This window comes from Neolamprologus multifasciatus, chromosome 17, assembly GCF_963576455.1.
Source record: "Neolamprologus multifasciatus chromosome 17, fNeoMul1.2, whole genome shotgun sequence".
NCBI classification, from domain to species: Eukaryota; Metazoa; Chordata; class Actinopteri; order Cichliformes; family Cichlidae; genus Neolamprologus; species Neolamprologus multifasciatus.
In genome coordinates this window covers 3,992,495-4,017,354 of record NC_140455.1, presented here as the reverse complement: position 1 = coordinate 4,017,354, position 24,860 = coordinate 3,992,495, and the positions used below count along the sequence as shown (strand labels likewise).

Sequence of the window (24,860 nt, the reverse complement as noted above, 5' to 3'; positions counted from 1 at the left end):
CGTTTAAGGAGATGGAGTATGAACCTGACTCTAATTGGTTTTCTACTGAGACGTACCGCCGGCACAAAGCAGCTGTGGAACCACGGTGTGTCCGTTTATGAGCACTGGGACTTTTTGTTTGCACCGCTGGGAAAAGAAGCCATCTCCGATTTCAGGAATCGCAGAGCAAGTCTGCCTCGTGTCTTTTGGCTGATTAAAAATGCACCAGCGCTCCTGTCCTAATAAAAGTACATTTGAAGAAAGGGCAGACGGAGCAGAGATGGGGAAAGCATGTGGGTGTTTGATTAGCAAAGAGTGGGGGAGGGGCTTGGTGAGAAAAGGCAGGTTAAATGACACATGGGGGAGAGAAAGCCCTCTTTTCCCACACTGACCGCCATTGTTTTGTTTTAATGCTTCAGGGTTATTTCGTTCAGTTTAAGCTTAGTTATCCTGATACTGTAGGTTTCAAACTGGGCTCTGACATCTTTAGCATCCAGGGAGCGTCTGACAGTTTCCTGTTGTCCGCGTTGTGCGATGCACATCGCAGGGTTTTGTCATCTTTTGTTTCTTTTGATCTGAAATGCAGTTTCAGGTGTGTGTCTTACAGACTTTTATGTGACTTTGTGAAACATGCAGATACATTATGCTGTATATTTTTGCACCAGACATCACTGACAGCCCAGTCTTTAATCTTTGCTTGTCATCTCGGCATATTTGCCCATTTTTCTTTCCTTCTGTTGTTTGCTTCAGGATAAGGAGTCTGCCTTTGTTACAATAAGTCGTCTTCTCCTTCCTCTGTCAGTGTTTTTCTTTCATTATGCTTTTTCTGTATTTGTTTCATTCTGCTGCCACTTTCTCATTTGAATAAACAATATAAATGAGACCTTGAGAAGAGAAGCCACGATCCGCAGACCTTTGCTGCCACCACCTCCCTCCAGGCAGAGTGGCCTGTTGAGAGCAGCACAGACCCGCTGTAGCTTCCACGAAGGTTTGCCGTGGCCCAGACATCCTCATCGCCCTCATTGCTCCTGTCAGACCAAGTGACCTAAATAAGCCAGATTGCCCTCTTAACCACCTTCAGCTAACTCTGCCCCCTGCTGAGGTGGCAAGAATGCCCTCAAACCCCAAACTGTGTCAGAATCAGGCTCGATCACATCAACCATAAACGTAATAAAATGTGATCATTTAACATATTTTTGAAATACCAAATTCAGTGCTAAAATGTAACTTTCAAATGTATGAAGGTTGGAAAAACACTCTTGGCAAATTGGATGCTTAAATTGTCAGCCTACACATTTCCTTCCCTCTTCCCTCCGTTGGAACACAACCAGCCTAAAATTATTCATATAAAATAAAAAAAATATAAAAGTAATTTTTAAAATAGTGAAAAATATTTATCAGGTCCTCTGAATAGCTAAAGGCTCGTTGGTGACGTGGGCAGATGGACTGTTTAGGTTGTTTGGACACAGTTGTGCTCACCTGGACTGTGCGCTGACCTGCTGCTGTGTTTCTTTACAACCAAAACAATTTTTAAGTCTGACGTAGTTATCCATTTCATTCTCCAAGTGCTTCTTTCATAAGACAAAGAAGCACAGAGATGATGGAGAAGCAGCCCTGCAGGACAGCGTCTCTGACTGTGGGAGTGTTTCTAATATTCAGTCAGGCTGACAGTCTGACCTGAAGGAGGGACCAAAGGTAGTGTTAGCCAAATGTTAATGCCTTGACCCAGAGTGACGGGTGGATCCTGGTAGTGTGTTCAATGTGAGTGAAGTTGGCCCCCCACCTTCTTCAAATCTAACAAAAGTGGGATCAAACGTTTGTGCTACATTTGTGCTGCTATCATTTTAAAATATTAATAAAATAATGTCCTGATGCGTGCTTAATCATCCAGGCAAGTAAATCCCAAAATGTCGATTCTGTTCATCTGGACATTTTCAGTGGGAGAAAATTCTCGACTTCTTCAGTCTCAGCTGACAGCAGGTTTCCCCAACCTTATAAACAGCACATGTGCAGTGAAGAGAGACGTTACATCTGTCTTCACTTGCATCCCGGTCACGGAAGCGTTGGAGGTAGTTTGTAAGAGATTACAGGATCACCCCAACCGCAGCAACAGGACCGCTCTCAGCACTGATCAGTTGTGTTTGCTTTTGTAACTGTGTCTTAATTTCATGGGTTACCCAGTTTCACCCATTGTGGCCAATTTGTGCGTGGAGGAGGTGGAAAACCGGGCTTTGTTTTCTGTCACGGCAGGTTAAGCTGATGTGTTTGGAAACAGGACCCAAAAGCAGATACTGTAGGAGACAGAACTCAACTAAAACCAAAAGAGAGCCTTTATCAGGGCTCTACTACTAAACTGAGAACAGGCTATGACAACTATGAAACTGTGACCAAACTATAAAAGCTATGATGTAGCACAACAGACGACCTGACAATGAAACACAGAAAACAGAGGACTTAAATCCACAGGAGGTAAACACATGGGGAACAGCTGACTGAAGTTAAACATGATGTCACAGGAAAGTGAAGCTAAACACAAAGACGCACCAGACCCCTTTAGAATAAAACATGAAACAGAGAAAAATACAATAATCAACAAAATAAAACAAAAATACGCAAAAAGCTCGGTCTCAGACCCAGTACTGTCATGGTTCCTTACACCACCAAGTCATGGTTCTGGTATGTGGATGACACCTGGGTGAAAATCAAATCTCAGGACATGCCAACATTTACGGATCACATTAACTCCACATTCTCCTCCTGAAGACCCACAACACCGCCTTCAGGTCAGGAGATGCACACGCCTACAGTACAGCCAGGGCTAAGCTAAAGAGGGGCATCAAAAAAGCCAAAGACCATTACAAAAAGAAGGTAGAAGAACACTTCTCCAACTCCAACCCCCAACGCATGTGGCAAGGACTCCAGACCATTACAGACTACGGGACCACCAAACCCTCAACCCTTTAACTCCACCTCCATCGTCCTGATACCCAAAAACTCCAACCCATCTAGCCTCAATGACTACCGCCCAGTAGCCCTCACCACCATCATCACTAAGTGCTTAGAGCAGCTGGTCCTAGCACACTTCAAATCCTGTCTGCCCCCCACCCAGACCCCCACCAATTCGCATACCGTCAGAACAGGAGCACAGAGGATGCAGTCTCCATCGCGCTGCACTCTGTCCTCTCACACCTGGACAACAACAACATCTACGCCAGAATGCTGTTTATAGACTTCAGTTCAGCGTTCAATACAATCCTCCCCTCACAACTCATCAGGAAACTGACAGACCTGGGCATCAGTTCCCTCATTTGCAAATGGTTACTGGACTTCCTGACCAACCGCCCCCAACATGTCCGGCTGTATAACCACTGCTCATCTACAGTCACAATGAACACCGGTGCACCACAAGGCTGTGTGATGAGCCCTTTCCTCTACTCCCTCTTCACCAACGACTGCAGACCTGCTGATGGTTCCAACACCATCATTAAGTTTGCAGATGACACCGCGGTGATTGGCCTCATCAGTGACAACGATGGATCTCATCTGGACGACCAACTGGTCCAAGCTGGTCAAGAAGGCTCACCAGGGCCTCTTCTTCCTGAGAACCACCTGTCCTCAGACATCCTGGTGAACTTCTATCGCTGCACCATCGAGAGCATCCTGACCAACTGTATAACGGTCGGGTACGGGAACTGCTCTGCCTCGGACTGGAAGGCGTTGCAGAGGGTCATGAAAACTGCCCAGAGCATCGCCGGAACTCCACTTCCTGCCATACAAAACATCTACCCTTCTTCCTTCTGGGAGGCCCTACAGGAGCCTCCGGACTAAGACCACAAGGTACCAGAACAGCTTCTTCCCCACAGCTGTCAGACTCCTGAACTCCTGACATCTGACCAACATTAAACTCATGGACTGAACATACACATACACACAACAGACAAAACAACTGTACCCTCATACACACAACAATTAATCATTATTAATAATAAATGGTAAATGGCCTGTATTTATACAGCGCTTTACTAGTCCCTAAGGACCCCAAAGCGCTTTACATATCCAGTCATCTACCCATTCACACACACATTCACACACTGGTGATGGCAGCTACATTGTAGCCACAGCCACCCTGGGGCGCACTGACAGAGGCGAGGCTGCCGGACACTGGCGCCACCGGGCCCTCTGACCACCACCAGTAGGCAACGGGTGAAGTGTCTTGCCCAAGGACACAACAACCGAGACTGTCCAAGCCAGGGCTCGAACCGGCAACCTTCCGGTTACAAGGCCAACTCCCAACTCTTGAGCCACGATCGTACATCATAATAATGATAATAATAATAATAATGATAATAATCATTATGAAGTGCTTGTAACGGTTAGTCATGCATCAAATCAAATTATCTCTTTCCCCCAACATGGATCCATTTGAGTTCGCATCGGTTGAGCGGTCAAAACGCTCAACCGATGATGCAATTTCAACTGCCCTTCACTCTCACACATCTGGACACTATAGACTCATACGTTAGAATGCTGTTCATAGACTTCAGTTCAGCATTCAACACCATCATTCACAAACTAGATCTGCAGAATCAACCTTTAGGGATTTACTTACCTGGATGATTAAGCATCAAGATATTAATTTATTAATCTTTTTAAAATGATAGCAGCACAAACGACAATTTTTGCAGCACAAATGTAGCACAAAAGCACAAAAGACATCAATTTTGTTTGATTCCATCAATGTGGGGGGGGGGCTGGTTGACTTCTGATGACCTCTAGAAATTTTAATTAATATTTTTAAAATGAAAGCGGCACAAACGAAAATTTTTGCAGCACAAACGTAGCACAAACCAGCACAAACGTAGCACAAACCACAGCACAAACGTAGCACAAACGTAGCACAAACGTAGTACAAACGTAGCACAAACGTAGCACAAACGTAGCACAAACGTAGCACAAACGTAGCACAAACGTAGCACAAACGTAGCACAAACCAGCACAAACGTAGCACAAACCACAGCACAAACGTAGCACAAACGTAGCACAAACGTAGCACAAACGTGGCACAAACGTGGCACAAACGTGGCACAAACGTAGCACAAACGTAGTACAAACGTAGCACAAACGTAGTACAAACGTAGCACAAACGTAGCACAAACGTAGCACAAACCACAGCACAAACGTAGCACAAACGTAGTACAAACGTAGCACAAACGTAGCACAAACGTAGTACAAACGTAGCACAAACGTAGCACAAACGTAGCACAAACCAGCACAAACGTAGCACAAACCAGCACAAACGTAGCACAAACCACAGCACAAACGTAGCACAAACGTAGCACAAACGTAGTACAAACGTAGCACAAACGTGGCACAAACGTGGCACAAACGTAGCACAAACGTAGTACAAACGTAGCACAAACCAGCACAAACGTAGCACAAACGTAACACAAACGTGGCACAAACGTGGCACAAACGTGGCACAAACGTGGCACAAACGTGGCACAAACGTGGCACAAACGTAGCACAAACGTAGCACAAACGTGGCACAAACGTGGCACAAACGTAGCACAAACGTAACACAAACGTAGCACAAACGTAGCACAAACGTGGCACAAACGTGGCACAAACATGGCACAAACCGGCACAAACGTGGCACAAACGTAGCACAAACGTGGCACAAACCAGCACAAACGTGGCACTCGCTCTGTCTCTCTGTTTGTTGTTTTGGGTGTTTCACATAATACATCCACATGTTGATGAGAACTAACTTTCAGTGCAATCCAAACTCAAACTTTGATCCAGCTCTTTTTCCCACAGCAGACAAAGCCAGGCCAGCTGCCCCTACTTCCTGTCTATATTTTTCCACACTGACACGAGGTTCACATCAGTCTCCACATTGTACCTTTAAAGAATGGCATGGGATTGTGGCCGACGGAAACGGTGAGGACAGGAATGTGAGGGGACAGATGGCAGAGAGTGTGAACGCTCGTTGTGAAGCGATATCTGTTTGCAGGCCGTGTGGGAGGGCTGCTGATGCTCCAGCGTCACCAGGCAGACAAAGAGCTTCAATAGATCGAGTTAAGGAGACATCACCCTGAGGTGGCAGCGGTGACTAATCTAATATAGTCACTACAAAACGAATTTGGGAGGCTTAACCACGCGGCGGCGCTTCTTGTCCTTTGTATTTGGTTTCCAGCACATGATCACAGTGACCATCCGATGACATGTAGTCCTGTTAACCTTCTGAATAGCAAATACGTGAATTGTTTCTGAATAAATAATCCTCCTTCCTGCCAGTTCTCACCTCCCCCACTTCTTTATGTACATAACAGCAGTAGGACTTTCTCCTCTTCTGACCTGCTCTGTGTACACCTGTCTGCTCGTTCTTCATGTCTTTGTGTAAGTTCTCTGTGGTTTAGTCACCACGCTGCGGCTACAGGAACAAAAACAGGAAAGGTGATGCTGAGGCACGTGAATATAACATCAGCATGTTTGTCAGTACAGATGGTGTTTCATATTTCCATCACTGATCATCTGCTTGATGATTAAATACATGATGGAAAAATCCAAATCTAAAGCAGTTTGAAATAAAGAAGATGATTGTAAACATCTCACTGTCTTGGAAAATATGCAAAATGTGAACATATTGATAGTTATGTGATGTAAGAGCAGAAACACCAGGACTCTTTGTTCACTTTGGCAGATCGATCCAGAGGAACATGAGACAAATCTGTTCAGCAATAACTAAAGGAAACCTCACAACCCCCCAGGAGAGGTGCTACATGCTAGCAGGCAGAGCCTTGAGGAAGCCGGGGTTGTGCTAGAAACAAACCGATCTGAAAATGTGAACACAGCCACTGGTAACCTGCTGGTGGTGAAAGCTTTACTTTAAAATGACAGACTAATTACAGTACAAGTACTTAGATTTGTAGTTATTTATTGTAGCACTCTAAGCTAGCTGTGGTCTTGTTGTAAGTTTCTATAACATTGAAGCAAAACCAGTTTCTGCTAACTTTGGGTTGATCGTGTTTTTCTCAACATGCAGAACTAAGTCCTCAGCAATCGTTGTTCTCTACCTCCGTAATGTAAATGGACAACAATCCACACAGAATCACAGACATCCTGAGTTCTACGAGTTTGTTCTACATTTTTCATTTTGACCTTTCGTGGCACGTACGTAACAAATAGAGTCGACCTTTAACAGAACAGGCGTCTCCTCTCAGCTACAGACGTTTTTATCTAATTCTAACAGGTCTCACTGTTCACAATCACGTTTTATTTTTGAAAATCTTGAAGTGTTAGCGAAATATGTTGCAGAGCTAATGTGTCTTAGATTACCCTAAGCTATGCCCACAGGTTTCCAATGTTTAAGCACAATTAAAAATCAAGAAACATTTAGAAAAGAAGAAGAAGAAGCGCCTTGTTGTCAGTTACTCACGTGCTCTACTTTGCGACCTGAGGTCACCTGTCTGTTTTTTAACAGCACTCTCTGCAGTGTCACAATGCATATAGTAAAGGCTAATAGACACGATCATGCAGCTCTTGATTATCATGACTCCAGCAGTGCCTGTTGTTTTACTCTAAAGCAGCGGACCCCCGGGCCACGGGCGGACCGCGAGAGTTGAGGCTCCGGTGTAAAATTTATGGTTTTCAGGGTTTTTATCGTTAACTCAGTTTCCCTGGGTCTTTTCCTGTGTTGTAGTTGTGCGTCTTATTTTGAAAGAAATATTTACATGTTACCATAGCGACCAGAGAGCATTAAGAAGCAGAGAGGAGGATGTTACTCTCAATGTTGTTGGCGCAGTTCAGGAGGACGCTGCTAATAAAGTTACACAGTGAATTAATCTTTATTGGGGCGATCGTGGCTCAACAGCTGGGAGTTCGTCTTGTAATCGGAAGGTTGCTGGTTCGAGCCCCGGCTTGGACAGTCTCGGTCGTTGTGTCCTTGGGCAAGACGCTTCACCCGTTGCCTACTGGTGGTGGTCAGAGGGGCCGGTGGCGCCAGTGTCCGGCAGCCTCGCCTCTGTCAGTGCGCCCCAGGGTGGCTGTGGCTACAATGTAGCTGCCATCACCAGTGTGTGGATGTGTGGATGACTGGATGTGTAAAGCGCTTTGGGGTCTTTAGGGACTAGTAAAGCGCTATACAAATAGGCCATTTACCATTTATTTATTATTATATTTACAAAATACCACAGTTTTTGTCTCGGTCGTTTTATTTTGTTGTATTTATCTGCGACACCTTAAAGGCCGCAGCGTGAAAATATTGTCTGACATTAAACCGTCTGTGGAGCAACAAAGGTTGGGGAGCGCTGCTCTGAATAATATTTAGTACTGATTCTTATAGAGGACTTTTCTACCCTGGAGCACTGAAAGCACTTTATAAACATGCCTCATTCACCCATTCATACAAGCATGCACACTCTGATAGCTGCATCAGAGAACAACGTTGGATATTTGGCATGCAGACGGGAGCAGCTAAGGATCAGCAGATGGTCGGCTCTACCTGAGCTACAGCCACGCTTTGGGACATATATTAGCAGGTTCTTGAACTCTTAAATATTGACTCACTTAGGAAAAGTGAAAAGTAGTGTTTCGTTTCAGCTTTCATGCTGTTGTTGAAGTTATGTTGATGACTGCTTCCTGTAACGTGCAGGTATTGGAGGTAACCTGGTGGCTATTCAGTCAAGCAGGATCTCCACCCACCTTCATTTCCACTGTGCTCCTGGGGAAGTTCCCGATGAGGCCAAGGGCTGCTACTACCCCTGCCGCACATTCTGTGGTAAAGGTCAGTACACAGACACACTCCAGTCTAACCAGCACTGTGGTCTGGCACTGTTTAATTGGCTTTCACGCACGTGTTTAAAGTAGGCTTGGATATCATGTTTTTAGCCATTTCCCTGCTCGTTCGCTGTGAGACCCTCTCCTGCAGGCGTAAATTAGCTCTGTGTTTGGACAAAGCAGTGGGGGCAGCTGGTGGACAATTTGTCACCAGCCTGTGTGTTTTTCATAAAGAATAGAAAAATGTATTTTGGATCCCTCACGTTCAGCTCTAATTTTTCCATCTTGTTTGTATTTTCTCAGGCGCCAATCATCGTTCTGCACAGATGCTCTTCCTTTCAGCCATCCCCGGTCACCTGATTTTCCTCTACGCCATCCACTTCATGAAGAGTGGCCACACAACCCTGACGCCCATCTTTATGTCTGTCTACCTAGCTGCTGCTATGCTGCAGGTGAGTGTAAAGAACTCTAGAATAATCCCTCCATGAAGCATTTAAGCTCATTGGCTCTTTTTGCAATCCCATCTCAGACCTTAATGCTTTGTTATCAACACCAACAAAAAGGCATTGCTCAGGCTCCTCTGTGATTCCAGCTGTTTAAAGCTCTACATGAGTGCTCACCCTGTTGTCTTCAGTTTGCATCAGCAACATCTACAAAGTTTAAACAGAAGAAATGATCGCATGTTTTTAATCCGCTGTGTTAATTGTATTTAAGAGGGTCAGTGAAACAGCAACACCTGTGAACCTGTGTGAAAATATTCCAAGTCAGACATAAAAGGAAGAAGAATCTGTGTCTTCCTCAACAGCAGGTGGAGATGCAGGTGTGCGTATCCTGTGAACTTGAGTGTTTGAGGCGCCTGAAGGAATCTTATTTTGTTCTGGCAGCAGGTGTGATAATTATGAAGGAGCAGCTTGAATTATGATTGGCTGCTTTCACTTCTTAGGTGCATCGTGACCTGTCTTTAAGGTCTGGAATTTGAAGAATTGAGTTGGCATGGCGGTGTGCGTGCGTGCGCGTGCGTGCATGTGTGTGTGTGTGTGCGCGTGCGTGCGTCTCGGACTCTTGCTCTGCCCAAAGGCTTTTTAAGGCTTCCCTAAATCTTTAATGCAGACACAGAACATTAAGATGTAATCCTGTCACTGAGGCATTGGACACTTTCCAAATCAATTAAGAGCAGAGCCGCTTTAAGGATCCTTCAGTCCCAAACATCAGATGGCAGAGACGACTCTCGGGGCTGCAGGAGTAAAAAGTGTTTGTATCCAGCCTTTTTCACATTGAAGTCACCAAAGAAGAGCGACTGATCTGTTCAAGAGCTGAATTCTGCTTCGTGTCGGTCTTTCTGCACGTCTTCATAGATGGAAGTGTTTTAGGGTAAAAATGTTTATTGAAGTAAGATGCAGAGATGGCTCCCAGATGTCACGAGGTTTCTCCTCGTGACATATTTAATCATCATTTTACACCGTCATATGGATGGATGCTAAACTCTGTAATATTCAAGAGGAAAATGTTGAATAGTGAATTCATATGTTACGTCCCCCCCACCATGGTGGTGGCAAAGGCAGGAAGGTGACAGCAACACCGGACAACCACAATCAATGAAGGAGGAGGACAACAGGACAGTTAAGAACCAGGCAGGATTTATTGGACTCTATAAGAAAAAAGGGAGGAGGACTGGGCGGTTGAGCCAAATCAAAGAAAGTAATAAAACAAAAAGAGGTCGAGAGCTCCCAGGGCCTAACTGAAACAAAAATGCAAAACAAAAGGCCTACCTGCTGCTCGACAAAAGGTCAGTGAAAACATACAAAAGTGGCATCAACCGCATAACCTAGTGTGTGTAACAGTTTAACGCCTTCAACCAGTGTATAGGGTACCCCAGCTTACCTGTCCAGCCTCCCACCACACATAATACAAAGAAGCCTGTTCGCAAATGTTTGTCATAGCAGAAGCCAGCAGCCACCAGCTGGCAGGGAGCTGCTCATTTGTAATGATCCTCAGCGTGTGATTGGCCAACTGGGCCCAGACCAGCCAATAGACACATGCCAATCAACTTCGAACTGGCCAATAGGTGGAGGCTTGACACCTGAAAGATAACTAGAACACAAAAGCAAAGCCACACCTCTTGGCACGTAACACATATGTTTCAGTTTGCATTGTGTTTGCAGTGCCTGCACACATTTGTGCCTGCACAGGCAGCTGTTTGAAGAAAGTAAAAAAGCCAGCGTGCTCCAAACAGCAGACAGACAGCTGATGACGCTGGTGGGGCATTTAGTAGCTAAAGAGTTTAAAGGGACTAAATATGACCACAAAAATGACCTGATGAAGGTTTAATACAAGTGGAACAGTGGTTCTCAAACTGCGGCGCATGGAGCCACTACAGATGGCGTCTGAACGAGCAGGAAACTGTCGAAAAAGAGCAAATCTTTTTTATAGGGAGAATAAGCAAAATACTTCTGTGTGCTTTGTCTCTGTTTTGCTCGTGTCAAACATGACCTCACGGGGCTTCCAAATAGCAGCGTTGGTTTACGGCACAGTGAACTGATCATGGAGTGTTTACACTGAGAAGTAATGAAGCAAAGCAGTCAGTGAGCAGGTCTGCAGGGCTGCAAAACGAATGTGTGGGTGTGTGAGGATTATAAGCAGGGGATGGTAGCTTCACCTTCAGCGAGCCTGTAATGCAGACCGGTGCAAATGATGCAATGCCCACCAGCAAACTCACATGTGCAAAAAAAGCTTGACGCTTTAAGGTTGTAATGGGAGCGCTGGCTACTTCTGTAAGGATGCATAATATCTGATTGCATGAGGAACATTAGTTCTAACACTGTTTATGACTTGGAGTAGATCGTTTCTGCTCTGAGAAAAACGCAGCCTTGGTCAGTGCTCTTAAAAGACCCCGATGCACTCGCTGCACATCGGGAACTGAAACCACATTATCCACACGGATACATTTCATTTGGTTTTTGCCAGGAAGTCTTTTTAAAGAAATAAATGCTCAATCCAAACTGGCTGTGCGAATACCCAGTTGAGATTCAGTATGGACTTATTTGTCCCTTCCAATGTCATTCCAAATTTTCTCCTACATTCGATGCAGCACGAGACCCCGTTTGGCAAAGAAAGTGTGTAACATGGCAGAATTTGATAATGTCGTTCAGTTCTGCTTTAACTGTAGCAGTCTGCTTCTTTAATAGCAGTGATAAGCAGAAACTGCACATGGTACAGTTTGATAGCGTCCCATTGAAAGTGAAAGCAGAGAAAATAAGGGGAGAAATTGAAACATTTCTGCGAAATAGCCCGACTCATTATCTCTGCCTGCTTCACAGCACAGTCACTCGTTAGAAAGGAAGAATGGGGTTGTGCATGTTTTGGCACACGGTGATTAATAATTTTACATAAATCCATAGGGATTAAAAAAGGCCTGGAACATGGCAAGAGATGAAGCATGAAAACATAAACAAATCACACAAGACGAGTTAATGTTGGCCAACAGCATAGCCAGTATAAGAATGAGGCAATACTGAATAAACTAAGGCAACACGGTGCAATCAGCGGTGGTGTGAAGGGAAAGTGGAGCGTTTGACAGATTGGACTGATGAGGTTAAACAAAGTTTAATAGTGAAGCATATGCATGTCTGTGATAATGTTAATGGAAGCCAAGTTCCTGGATGACACAGAGGTGGTACACAGGAAAATATGAATCAATAATAACTGAGGTAATCATCTCTTACTCTGAAGACACGATCTCATTATTCCAGTGAGTGTCAGATATTATCCAACTCATCTGTCTCATCTGTCAGCAAGTGTTTGCTCCACAAACCCGTCAGCTTCACGCATGCATCAAAAGACAGTATGGCCAGGCTTTCTGAGACTCGCATGACATTTTCCTATCAAGTACAGCAGTATAAATGTCAGCTCAGATGCAGTCGGGGAGTCTGTCAGTGCTCAGCAGCAGCAGGATCTTATTTTGCTGGTTTAATAGAGTAATTGCTGTGAAAGGTTGCCTAGAGGCAAAATACAGAGGAGTGTTTCTGAACGCGCTCAGTAGGCAGCTCAACAATTTCAGACGTGAAATCAGCATCGTCGTCATACTTTCACCAAAACAAAGCAGATTTTATTTCCTGATTTGGCTTTGACAACACCACCAAGTGACACCACCAAGCAACATACATCCAGATAATCTCTGGATGTATGTTGCTTATCAGGCTTGCAGTAAGAGCCATGTGCCTGTTCATCTTAGCCGCTATGATGCCTGACAGGAGCTTCCACGTGGTGCTGAGGCAGGTTATTGGTCAGTACTTAGAGGGGACCGGCCCCTTCTGGGGGTCCTTGAGGATCAGGACTGTCCGGCCTTCGTTTAGCCATTCCGGGTGTCTCTCATCAACTAGCAGCTGGTTCATTTGTGCTGCCAGACGCTCGTGGAGTGCAGTCAGCTTCTTCAGCCAGCAGGCGTGAACCATGTCGGGCCCTGGTGCTGTCCAACTCTTCATACTGGAGACACTTTCTTGATGTCTGCCACTGTGATGGTTACTGGATCCTGTTCAGGGAGGTCGCTGTGGTCTGCTCTCAGATCCACTAGCCACTGAGCATTGCCGTTATGGGCTACGTCCTTCTTCCATATGCTCTTCCAGTATTGTTCTGCCTCCAGCCTTGGTGGTGCTGTTCTCTTATTATTCCCCTGCCACTGAGAGCACACCTTGGCTGGTTCTGTGGAGAACAGCTGGTTTACATCTCTCTGGTGTACCTTGCAGCTGTGAGTCGTTGCTTGGCAGTCTCAAAGGTTTCAGGTATGGACAGCTTGCTGTACTTATCAGGCACCTTCTTCATCGCACCTTTCTGCAGCTCCAATAGTTGGCTAACCTCCATCCATGCTACCGTGATCTTGGCCTCTCGTCTCCTCCATGGAGGATGTTGCTCCTTGTGGCTGTTCAACTCGTAGCCAAGCATCTCACTGATCTCTGCTGCTGTAGTGTAGATCAGCTGGTTAGTCTCTGTAATGGTAGGGAGGTCCGTCGTGCTGCATTCACATCATCTAGTAGATGATCTGTCTGTACTTCATGTAGTCCAGGTTTAAAGCTTTCAGGTCCTCTTGCAGTCAACACTTTCTTCCATCGCTCTCGGGGCTTGGTACCTAATCTCAGGTGGGGGTGATGATATCTGCCCCCAATACATATAAATATATGATCACTGCTTGCTCCAAAAGCCAAGTATGGCTAGTATTGTAATGTTGAGGTAGAAGCAGCTTACTTTCAGACGTGATTTTGGCTTCCACGATTGTGATAGAAAATCATTGTAATAGAAAAATTCAAGATTGTTTTGCAAAAAGGTTTTTTACTATTAAGCTCTTGTTCTTTTCTGTGGTTGTAAGTCAAGTACACTCTTGCATTTCTTCCCTCCCAAAAAGCTCAAGGTCACTCATTTTTAAGTGCAGCTCGAGCAGGATGACTAGCAGGGAGCCACTGGTGAAAAAGATCAATCTCACAAGGTTGGTGTACGATAAGTGAACGTGTGGCAGGGTTATTAATCACTGCAGAGACAGTCATTCAGTTTGCATTCAACAGCACACAACAGTTAGCTTGGGCTGAGCTCTATGCTTCACAATAAGCTCAGCGGAGAATCACATGTAGAACACGATGCTGCTAATAAAGGTTTAAAAGATAAAGCAGCCATGCTAATTTCTGTTGCTGTGTTTCTGTTACACTAATTTGATGGAATTCAGCTACTAAAATTGCATCCATGTTTCCCAAGATGTTTGAAGTTAGTCATAAAAAAGTCATCCTGACCAAAACGTGATTTTGATTTTGACAGATCAGATTGAGACTGATTTGTTTGTTTTTAGCCTAAATGAAGACCATAAAGCTTTCTTGTACATGAGGTTACAAGGGTTCAAATGAGACTTTCAAAGCAGCAAACGTGCAGCACCATGGCTGTATATCCCTACAGACCTGTGGCCAGGTGCATCATAAAGAGGCTGATTTATGCTGAGGAGAAAATATTGAATATAAGAAATGCTCCCAGATAAAACAAGCGCTCTTAAATTAATCATATTTGCCACTTAAAAGATCTTTCAGTGTACTTTTGTATTAAATGACTTCCCCTTTAAATCTTCTAATTCAAAGCAGATGAATACAAATGAAATGCTATAATAAAATACCCAAGTCCGTGTAGTCAAGTCATTCTCCAACTTAATTTTGTTATAGCCTGGAAAAAGAAAAGATTATTCAATAATGGCTCAATAAAGCAGCTTGCAATGGTCCACAAATCAAGCGTTTCACTACTGTAGAATACAGCAAAATCCAATTATGTTCGCCCAGATGATAAATACTAGAGTATCTAATAAAGTGGCTTCAAGTGATGCTGTTTGTATCACTGTAGGATCTGCAGGTTGAGCACAGGGTTACATATATACTGTAGATATGTTGCATATTTAGCTGAGCTCAGAGATATAAATACATGAGTGACTTTAGTCTTTGTTGTAGTCATTAAGACCACCTTACAGTGTTTGCATGACTTTTTATCGCCTCAACAGTATCAGAAGAAACACTTTCAGTCGTCCGTACTTTCTGTCTGGTAACAAGCAACGTCCAATTATTTATAGGATTAAAGGATTTACATGAAAGACATTCAGTGATTCCAGCAGCGTCCTGAATTGTCTCTTAATCTCATAATTCCTCTGTGTTTGCAACATTACGACTCATCAAAGTTCTTTGAAGCAAAGCACCAGCAGCTGCACAAACTAAACATAAAGAGTCCTTCCTCAGACCTCCAGTCGTTCAAGAGTCTCAAGCCTGGGAGACGAGTCAGTCAGTCATTGCATTTTATGCAAATGGTCCAAAATAAAAGTAAAGTCTGATATTTTTAATGAAGCAAAGACTCAGGTTACACTCATACAGTTTAGTCTGTACCGCGCCTCGGAAAGCTTGTAGCAGGCGTGTCCATGTAGCACAACTGAAAGCTGCTGTCAAAAAACCCGCAGTGCTACAAAAACTCACATTTTGTCCTGAGAGAGAGCTGTTATCAACAACAACACAACCAATCCCAGTCTGACTGACACCTGTCAGCCTGTGGAAGGTTTTCTGCAAGCTTCCATGTTCCTTGCTTCGTTGTCTGTACATATCATACACAGGAATTTAAAATTGCAGTGCTCCCAACAAATAGTAGCTCAGTGTTCCAACATTCGGAAGAAGGGACTGCTCTCAGGGACGGGGGGATCATTACTCCAATCCAAGATTGAGGCAGAGCATTGAGTGCAAGAGGAACTGACCTGAAGGTGGAAACCTGGACCCTCTGTAGCCGGTTACCAACATCACGTACCCTCAGAAGGTCTACTTGAAGTTGTGGATGCAGCACTGTGGATGATCCCACTGCAACCATCACTGAGGCTAATCAGCTGATCTTGACCACGGCAGCAGTGATCAGTGAGATGATTGGCTATAAGATGGACAGCCGAGCAGTATCCTCCATGGAGAAGGAGACTAGAGGCCAAGATCAAGTTAGCACAGGGAGAAGGTAGCCAACTATGCAGAAAGGTGTGATGAAGAAGGTGCTGAAGTACAGCAGGCTGACCTGAGGCTTGGGCAGCCGCTCGAAGAGGCATGCTAAATAACTAGAAGGCAGCTGTACAAAACCAGCCGAGGTCTACGCTCAGCGGCACGGGAACAATATGAGAACAGCATCATTTTTTGTGTCTTGACTGTGATCGAAAAAACGGACTTACAGGCAGACGCGGTCAAACATGGCCGTCTCCAGAGATCAAACAGCTTCTTTGTGTAGACAAATCATCCCCCTTCACTCGGACATGATTAAGGAACCAGGTACAGATGCTGTGATCGAGACCGCTTGATGGATCGGCGCTCTGCTGGAGTTCCTTTTTTCATTTTAAATTGTCTCGTTTGTTAAAAACTCGGCCCCCTTTGCACGCAAGCGCCGCTCCTTCCCCTCCTGCCTGAAAACCAAAGCTGTGAGCTGTAAATGATAGTGTAGTCGGCATTTTTAGATCCAGGGTGGTTCAAAGGCAACAACTTCAGCGTTCAGAGAGGATGTGCTGCCCTGTCACCGTGAATGAAAGACAAAGTGACAACGCCCATGCTTGTGAACAGGTTTGAAAGCTTGTTATTTACCTGAGAGACACTTTGCAGGGTGATGACTGAAGATCATTAGATGTGAAAGCAGGAGAGCGCATTGTTTAACCGTATCAGATATCCCATCACAGCCAGAGACAAGCAGGGCTGTCAGCAGGTTATCAGAACTCATACATTAATGTTATTGAACACAAAACAGTGTTGTCATAACCAGATCGTCCCCCTCTTCTGATATCATCATCCCTCGCCGTATACTTTGCATGATGGTATCAATCAATGTCTGGAATACTTTGTTTGTCGAATGTTTGCGCTGCCAACTTGGACAGCTCATTTCCTCTTAAATTATAGACTTGTCCTTATCTTTTAATAGACTTTTCTTTTCCTCTCGCCGCCGTTCCACTTCATGTGTGGAAACTTGAATTATGAATAACACTCTCAGTCTGCTGCTTTGTCCATTACTCCTCCTCGTCTTTGTCGCCGTTGCAGTTTTAAGTGTTTACGCTACTCTGCTCGGCATTTAAAGCACCTATTCATTTTCTTTCTCTTTAAGTATAAAGTTCTAAGGTTGCTTTTCTCTTTCTTATGAAAAAGAAAAGTACTACTTGGAGAGTCAAAAGAAAGAAGGAAAAGTCAAGACTTCCCAAAATTGCCATTATCATAATTATGATTATTATCTACATTAGAAAGCAGCGTGTCTGCGAGTCTAGAGCTGTATAAACATGCTGCTGTGCACTTATGTTTGAGTTACGTACTTCACTGTTTTTCACCTCTGTGATAGTCCTGTCCTAATAAGAAGTGTGCATGTATAATTATACTTTGTCTGGAGTGGTTTGACACTGAGAAATACAAGTTAGTTACCTTAGTTTAACAAAAAGGAGTAACAGCTTAATATCAGGTTATATATTTTGCAACACATTAAGTGTGATGCGCATCCTATTCAATTAAATATATTTATCAGTGCTGTCAATAGATTGGGGAAAAAAAACAAAACAAACTAATTAATCTCACAATTTTCTGTAATTAATCACGATTAATCGCAATTACTTGATCAATAGCCTGGCTGTAATGACATTTTTTCAACTTTATATTTAAGCTTGTAACCAGTGTTTGTCAAGTTACTTGAAAAAAGTAATCAGTAACTAATTACGGATTACTTCCCCAAAAAAGTAATCCAGTTACTTTACTGATTACTTATTTTCAAAAGTAATTAATTACTTAGTTACTTAGTTACTTTTTTAAAACACGATTTACAGCCTGAATAGGTGATAAAGTGATAGATCTTTCAGCCCAATTCTACTTTTTCTGCATAATCATCATGCAAAATGTAATCAAATGGAAAAGTCTCTTTTTAAAACTTGTTTTATTAGTTTTAATCTTTTAACTTTATGCATCAAGCAAAAATTTAATTATCTGCAACATTCTCTGACTGGAAGAAATTAGTTTAACCTTTAAACCTATTTTCTGCACATTCCAGCACATAAAATAAAATATTTTGTGTGTTTACACTCAGTCTTTCAAATAGATGCAAGTAAAACACAGCAGAAATAAATAATAAACAAATAAATAAAGTCAAAGACTAGCGGTCCTGTTGCTCTATTTTCACCTGTAAAGCAGGAGTGGGGTAGGCGGAGGGTTACCCTGGTGCAGGTGTGCAGCGGTCAGTGGAAGAATCCGCGAGTTTCTCTGTGAGTTTCCCATTACGTCGTAGCTACTCGGTGCTTGTTTGGAAGTTTAGGGGTTTTTTCGCTGTAAAAAGAAGTTTTCTTCCCACGCACAACGGACACTAATGTTTTTGTCACTTTTTATGGAATCAAACTCAAAGTAAGGTCAGTACTTCCACGCTTTAAACGCTGCACGCTCATACTCTCTCTGCACTCGATATATGATCCATTGTTGATCTGCACACAGCTGTTGTCACGAACGTCGCACTCGCTTACGTCACTGTCATGAGACATTCTCGCAAAAAATCACGGTTTTAGTAACGCAGTAACGCAGCGTTCCTACGAGAAAGTAACTGTAATCTAATTACCGTTTTTGCAATAGTAATCCCTTACTTTACTCGTTACTTGAAAAAAGTAATCAGATTACAGTAACGCGTTACAAGTAACACGTTACTGCCCATCTCTGCTTGTAACTGACATTTATTGAGTTCCAATATACTAACAGGGAAGTATACACTAATATATATTAGTGCTGTCAAACTATTCAAATGCTCATGCAGATTGATCACAGGGGAACTGTGGATTAACTTTGATTAATGATTAAACATCGTTTATTTTTATTCTATATTAATCACGTTTCATTTTGCATGAGCAAACAGACTCGAGAAAAAAGGGAAAATATCTGCACTAAACATGTTGAACATTCATGTAAAAACTGTAAACATGTGTCCTCTCTCTGTCACTCTTGGGGAGGCTTCAAGTCCTTGAACGAGGAACCAAAGCTGTGTGAAGGTTCTCAGTGATGTTAACAGTAGGGGTGGGTTTGAATAATCGATTTATCGATTAAAATCAATTCTGGCTTGGATAACGTGATATCGATTCATTAAAATCCTGAATCAACTTTTTTATATAAATGTATTTTGCCCGAAATTCCAGAAACTCAGGTGAAACGTCACAAAATTTTGACAACCACCAAACATTTAAAACAGTAAATGAGAGCAGGAACACGGCTTCTGCACAGAGACGTAAACACAAAGCTCGGACCTGCGGATCAGAATCAGTGAGATGTGGCTTTCTCACCCGACGGCACGGACACGGACTCTGTGGTGAGAATAAGGCACAGCGGGATCACGGAATATCCTTTTGAGCCATTTTTATTCACACTCACCACAACAACAACCACACACACCTGAGTCCCCGTGGTTTAACCCAGCGGGCGTGATTATGGATGCCGTGCAGGTGCGGCACCGCAGACCACGCCCCACCACACTCTCTCCAAACAATATTGACCGAACCAGCAGCAAAAGAAGATCCAAACTAAGCTTCACATAAACATCGACAAGAATTCACTCTGATTTTTGCTGTTTTGCTTCCACCACAATAAAATCACACTTCATGCACAGCTCTCTCTCTCTCTCTCTCTCTTTCTCTCTGTACTTCAAGAGCACTTGTTTGTTACGCACAAGACTACAGTTGTAGTTACTTACTTCCGAAAAGAAAACCAAAATTCTGCCGTTCAACAGGCTTCTGAACAAATTTTAACTTTTTAAAATTATGCAAAATGCAAAACGCTGTGTCTCTAATAAAACCGCTGTAACGTCAGAGGTAATGTTCATATGTTGATTAATGGTTTTCTTTTGTTTTTGATGTACTGCAGAATATTTTTATAAAATCCCAGAACAGGAAAATCACCTTCATGTTTTTCTGTTTTATCTTCAGTTATTTTGACACAAAGGCCTCTGCTGTGACGCTCACACCTTTGATAAAGTCTCGCGAGTGTCAGCTTCCTTTTTATAGATACAAAAATATGTAAATGTACTGATCTGAATTATAATATTTCTGACTGTCTGAGGCAAAATTTCCCCGATTCAAATCGAATCGAATCGATTCTAGAAATCAGTGACGACACCCAGCCCTAGTTAACGGCTCTGCAGTTTGTTCCGTCAGTCGATGTGTCGACTTCCTGAGGCCGCGATGCTCCGCGAGTGTCCAAGCTGGGTGAGGCATTAGCCAAAGAGCTAGCAGCATCCTGGCTAACGTGTGCTTCGAGTCAATGTGACATTTTAAGCTGGAAGCGCTTCGGTGAAAACAGAATTCCTTCTTATGAGGGTCGACTGTTCCATCTTATTGTTTTAATGCTCAAATCTCCCGTGGAGAGGCCAAAGGGCGTTTATCATCTTCCACATTGAGTTGATTGGTTCAGCTGCGTCACTACAGACCAGCTGCCCGTGTGAAGCTGACTCTACTTGGACAAACTGCCCCAAATGTTTATAGAAACATTGCAGGGATTTGAGTCAATCTGCACTCCAGGTGTGTTAAAATTGTAATCCCGTTGACCGTGATGGCGGATTAAGCACGGACAGCACTACTTTTTACATAATCACAACAACAGTTGCCTCGAGGCACGTATATTGTAAGGTAAAGACCCCACAATAATAATAACTACGCTCTAATCCTGTAATCGTAGCAAGAAAACATATTATCCTTACAGGGATGATGGATTTCTGGTTGTTGGTCTCAGTGAGCCCACCTGGTATGCGTGTTTACTTCCTGTACGCTCTCGATCAAAGAAAGCTTCTAATCCTCCTCTTCTCTGCTTCTAGGTCCTGCTGTTGTTGTGTATAGCAGACTGGATGGTGCACTCAATATGGAGGAGCGGCAAAGACCCAGACAGTTTCTCCATCCCTTACCTGACAGCGCTGGGGGACTTGTTGGGCACCGCTCTGCTGGCGCTCAGCTTTCACTTCCTGTGGCTCATAGGAGATCAGGACAGCGACGTGGGCGACTGAACGCGTGCCACTTCTCCGTCTCTAATGCCCTTAAGCCTTGATGTGCTGGCTCCCTGTTGCTGGTCAGCACATTCCTTAACTTCACATCCTGGATGAGACTTTTAATCTACACCATGGTTTAAAAATTGCTCCTGTTTATTTCTACATGCAAACCACATCGTACTCGTTAAGTTTATGTTTTTGTGTAGCGATTGTGACCTGCGTCATTTGCACCAAAGCACTGCTGGTCTTGTTCGCTGGAGCAGGAAATCGCCAGCCAGCGCCCACAAACCTGAAGAAACCTTTGGACTCTGCAGCCCAGCATCAGTCAGAGGTCTTCAGTGAAAAATTAAAAACATGTCTTATGTGTGGAATATATTTTGGGGATTGTGTCTGCCACCATGTCTAAGATCAACAGGTGAAGCCTGGAGGGACTGTTAGCAGAACGTGTGACTGCTGCAGACTCGAGAGCAGAGTTTGTCCTGATGGTACGAAACGTTTACTTGTGTACTTTGTTTTTATTTGTTTCATGCTTTGTGTTGGATTTCTCTGTTCTCTGCATATTTAAGAGACGTTCCTCTCCTGTTGTACCTGCGTTCTGTGCACCAATCAGCTGTGGGCTGGACATGTGGGGCCGCCTTGTGGTGTGTGGCCTTTTCAGAGGGCGTCCCCGTGGATCCCACTCTGTCTGACCACTCTTGTGGAGAGCCACTGGTGTCACTTTTTTTTACTTTACTTGGATCGGGGACCAAAACGTCTGCTCAGCATCGATGTACCCGTCTTTGTTTGAGTTTGAGTTTTAAACCAGGAATCATCTTCTTAAAGATGCTGGTGTTGGAAGGTGAACAGGGGTCAAAACAGATTATGCCACATTGCTGATAGTGGGTTTGATTAAGTCCTGACCCACAAGTTTAACAGCCACAGCCTACCTGGAGCAGGACCTGGTGGGGGTGTTGGTGGAGGTGTTGGTGGAGGTGTTGGTGGAGGTGTTGGTGGGTTCTGGTCTTTTCTTTTGTTGCTATTCCAACACCTACACTCACAGACTGAAGTGACAGGAAAGCATCATGTGTTGTATAATCTAAGATGTACTACTGATGCTACTTTCAGGGTTGATGTTTATTAAGTTACTCTGAGATTACCAGTAACATACCTGTCGTAGTCTGTTTACGTCGTAGACTTCAGTTGGCTGAGGTAACGTTACATTTACCAAACATATTGTTTAAACCTGACGACTGTAAACATTACATACGAGCACTTTAACGGCCTGTGCAGCCACGTTCACATGATTAGTACATGTGCACATGCTTCATGTTTCCAACGAGTGAGCGGAGAAGCACAGACGTTACTATAATCAGCCTGCGAGTGCGCAGGGACGCTTTTAATGATGCAGCCAGTTTGAACTAAGTATCAGGAGCTATGAACAGCTCGTCTGACATATTCAGGATTAATAATGTTTCAGAGAGCAGGGAGTGTTGCACATCACTCTTTACTGTCACAATGTCACGTAACCCTTGGTAACCCACAACGCCAACCACCACACAGCTCCGCCCCCCAGATCAGATCTTGTGCCTGTGTCAGCGCGCCCTCTGACCTCTGTTTGACCTCTCTTCCTTGTGTATGATCACCCTGATGCTGGTTTACAATTCCACTGTTTTCCTTCAAAGACCAGCCCGTCCCCGCAGGAACCTGGCAAATGTGGGAACACGGAGCGTTCTCATGACGAGGTCCCCACGAGCTCCGTCACCACCGTCTCATAAACAGTCCAGACCGACAGAGAGTCACAGGTTCAACTACAACAACCATTCTCTTTGTTGGGAGCCTCGCCGCTCCACCTCGGGCAAACCCAGAGCAGCCTGAACGTTTGTAGCACCTGTACAAAAATAGGAAATACTTTCATTTGGGTCACTTTAAATAAAATCATCAATTTTTTTCATCCTGTCAATTATGACCCAGAATTAATTTCTGCTTTTTGTGAGACGAGGTTTGTGAAACAGAGTGGGACCACTGGCCTTCCACGGTGGATGATCACATGCTGTTTACACGACGAATCATCAGTTCTCCTGATTGAACAGCAGATTTCACCTCGAAAAGATTCTTTTTTCCGAATGTATTGTTTCATTATTCAGAGAGCAGCGATTCAGCTGAGTCCGCCTGATGGGAAATCATTCCCTGTAGCTCCTCCGGGAATGAGATGGGAGATTAAACCCACTCGATGAAGTGATCCTGAAGCGTATGTGAACGTAGCCAGTGGTTCTCTTTAAACCCAAAATGTGCCTCTCGAGATTTACTGGTTGACGAGGTGTTTTTCACTCTGTCACACCATTAATGCAACTTTCTTTCTCCTGTATTGTAACACTGTGCAATGATCTTCTTTTGTACTCGGTTTCTGAAGAGTTTCATTCCAGAACAGCATATCCACCATCCGAATCGTGGGAAACTACGTGCAGATATCTCGGATTGGGACTGTTTTTTGGAATGAAACCCTTTGTTTAGGTTTGTGGCTCATATGGGCCAGAAATGATTCAAAAATAATAAATATCCTTGATTTGAAAAGCAGTTTATTTCTGGGTGTTTTTGTTGATCATATCAATCAGATTTCATTTTTGGAGTCAGCTTGAGTATCTTGTACGTCTGAATATGCAGAGAAGAAGAAGAAGAGGCACATGTGACACCCCCTTTTTATGTGAGCGAAGCACAATTTAACAGGCTGAGCTTCTTTGCAGCTTACTCCTTTTCATTAGCATCATTGGCTGAGGCTCTTCAGAGAGCAGGAAACAGATTCATTTATATGGTCTGCACCAGTTTAATCCCATTAAAACCATCAGGCAGGAAACCCAGCATGATCATATGTGGGTCCTTATTACTAGTGATGGGATTTCCAGCTCTTTTTAGAGAGCCGGCTCTTTCGGCTCCCAACCGGCTCTTCAGGTTGTTTTGTTGCTTTAATTAATTTATTATTAACAACAATATAAAATTATGCACAAAAGGAATTACTAATGTAAAAAGAGTGGTTTTATTTATATATGTTTATATATAAACACACCAAATCCGGTCGTTGGTACTTGCTGGCTTGTGTAGCCACGAGGTAACAAAAGCTCAACACTGCCCCCTAGCATCCTGGAGCACTTCTGTTGTGTTTTTACGTGTTTTGGAGTTTGTACGTGCTTTGTCTGTAGGGGCCACCGTAAATATACTTTTATTTATTCACTCCACATAAAATGTAATAAATAAATCATATAATACAAAAATCAACTAACTTTCAACTTTTAACTATTTAAATTTTCAGCTTTTTCCTTTTACAAATTTAAAGTGAAACAACACAAAACACTGCAAACCACAACACAATTAAATATAAATTAAAATATGAAAACAAAAAGAAGATGCATATTCTCTGTCATATGGACCTGCATGAATAAACCTTCTGAATCCTTTATCATCCGCAACTGAAAATAGTTGTGGATGATTACTATACCTTTCTAATGTGACGTTGTTGTCCCTGGCTCTCTCTCTCTCCCTCCCGCTCTGTTCCTGTGCTACTGAGTGTAACTACCGCCCCTCCCCCCTCTGCCCAGCGTAAAGCACAAGGTTCGCGTGCGGAGTGA

At 43.7% G+C, this 24,860-nt stretch overlaps 1 protein-coding gene across 5 annotated transcripts in view; it reads left to right on the top strand.

Annotated features, from left to right (window-relative positions):
• Positions 1 to 23,814, top strand: part of slc41a2b (solute carrier family 41 member 2b) — a 43,762-nt gene extending 19,948 nt beyond the window's left edge. For 4 of the 5 annotated variants that reach the window (XM_085138974.1, XM_085138972.1, XM_085138973.1 and 1 more), the window contains exons 9-11: positions 8,633 to 8,764; positions 9,061 to 9,209; positions 21,094 to 23,814. In XM_085138974.1, coding sequence (XP_084995100.1) covers positions 8,633 to 8,764; positions 9,061 to 9,209; positions 21,094 to 21,279 — 467 coding nt within the window. In that variant the 3' untranslated portion in view covers positions 21,280 to 23,814. The remainder of the gene's footprint in view (positions 1 to 8,632; positions 8,765 to 9,060; positions 9,210 to 21,093) is intronic. The other variant, XR_014870406.1, reaches the window with a different exon arrangement.
• The last annotated feature ends 1,046 nt before the right edge of the window (positions 23,815 to 24,860 follow it).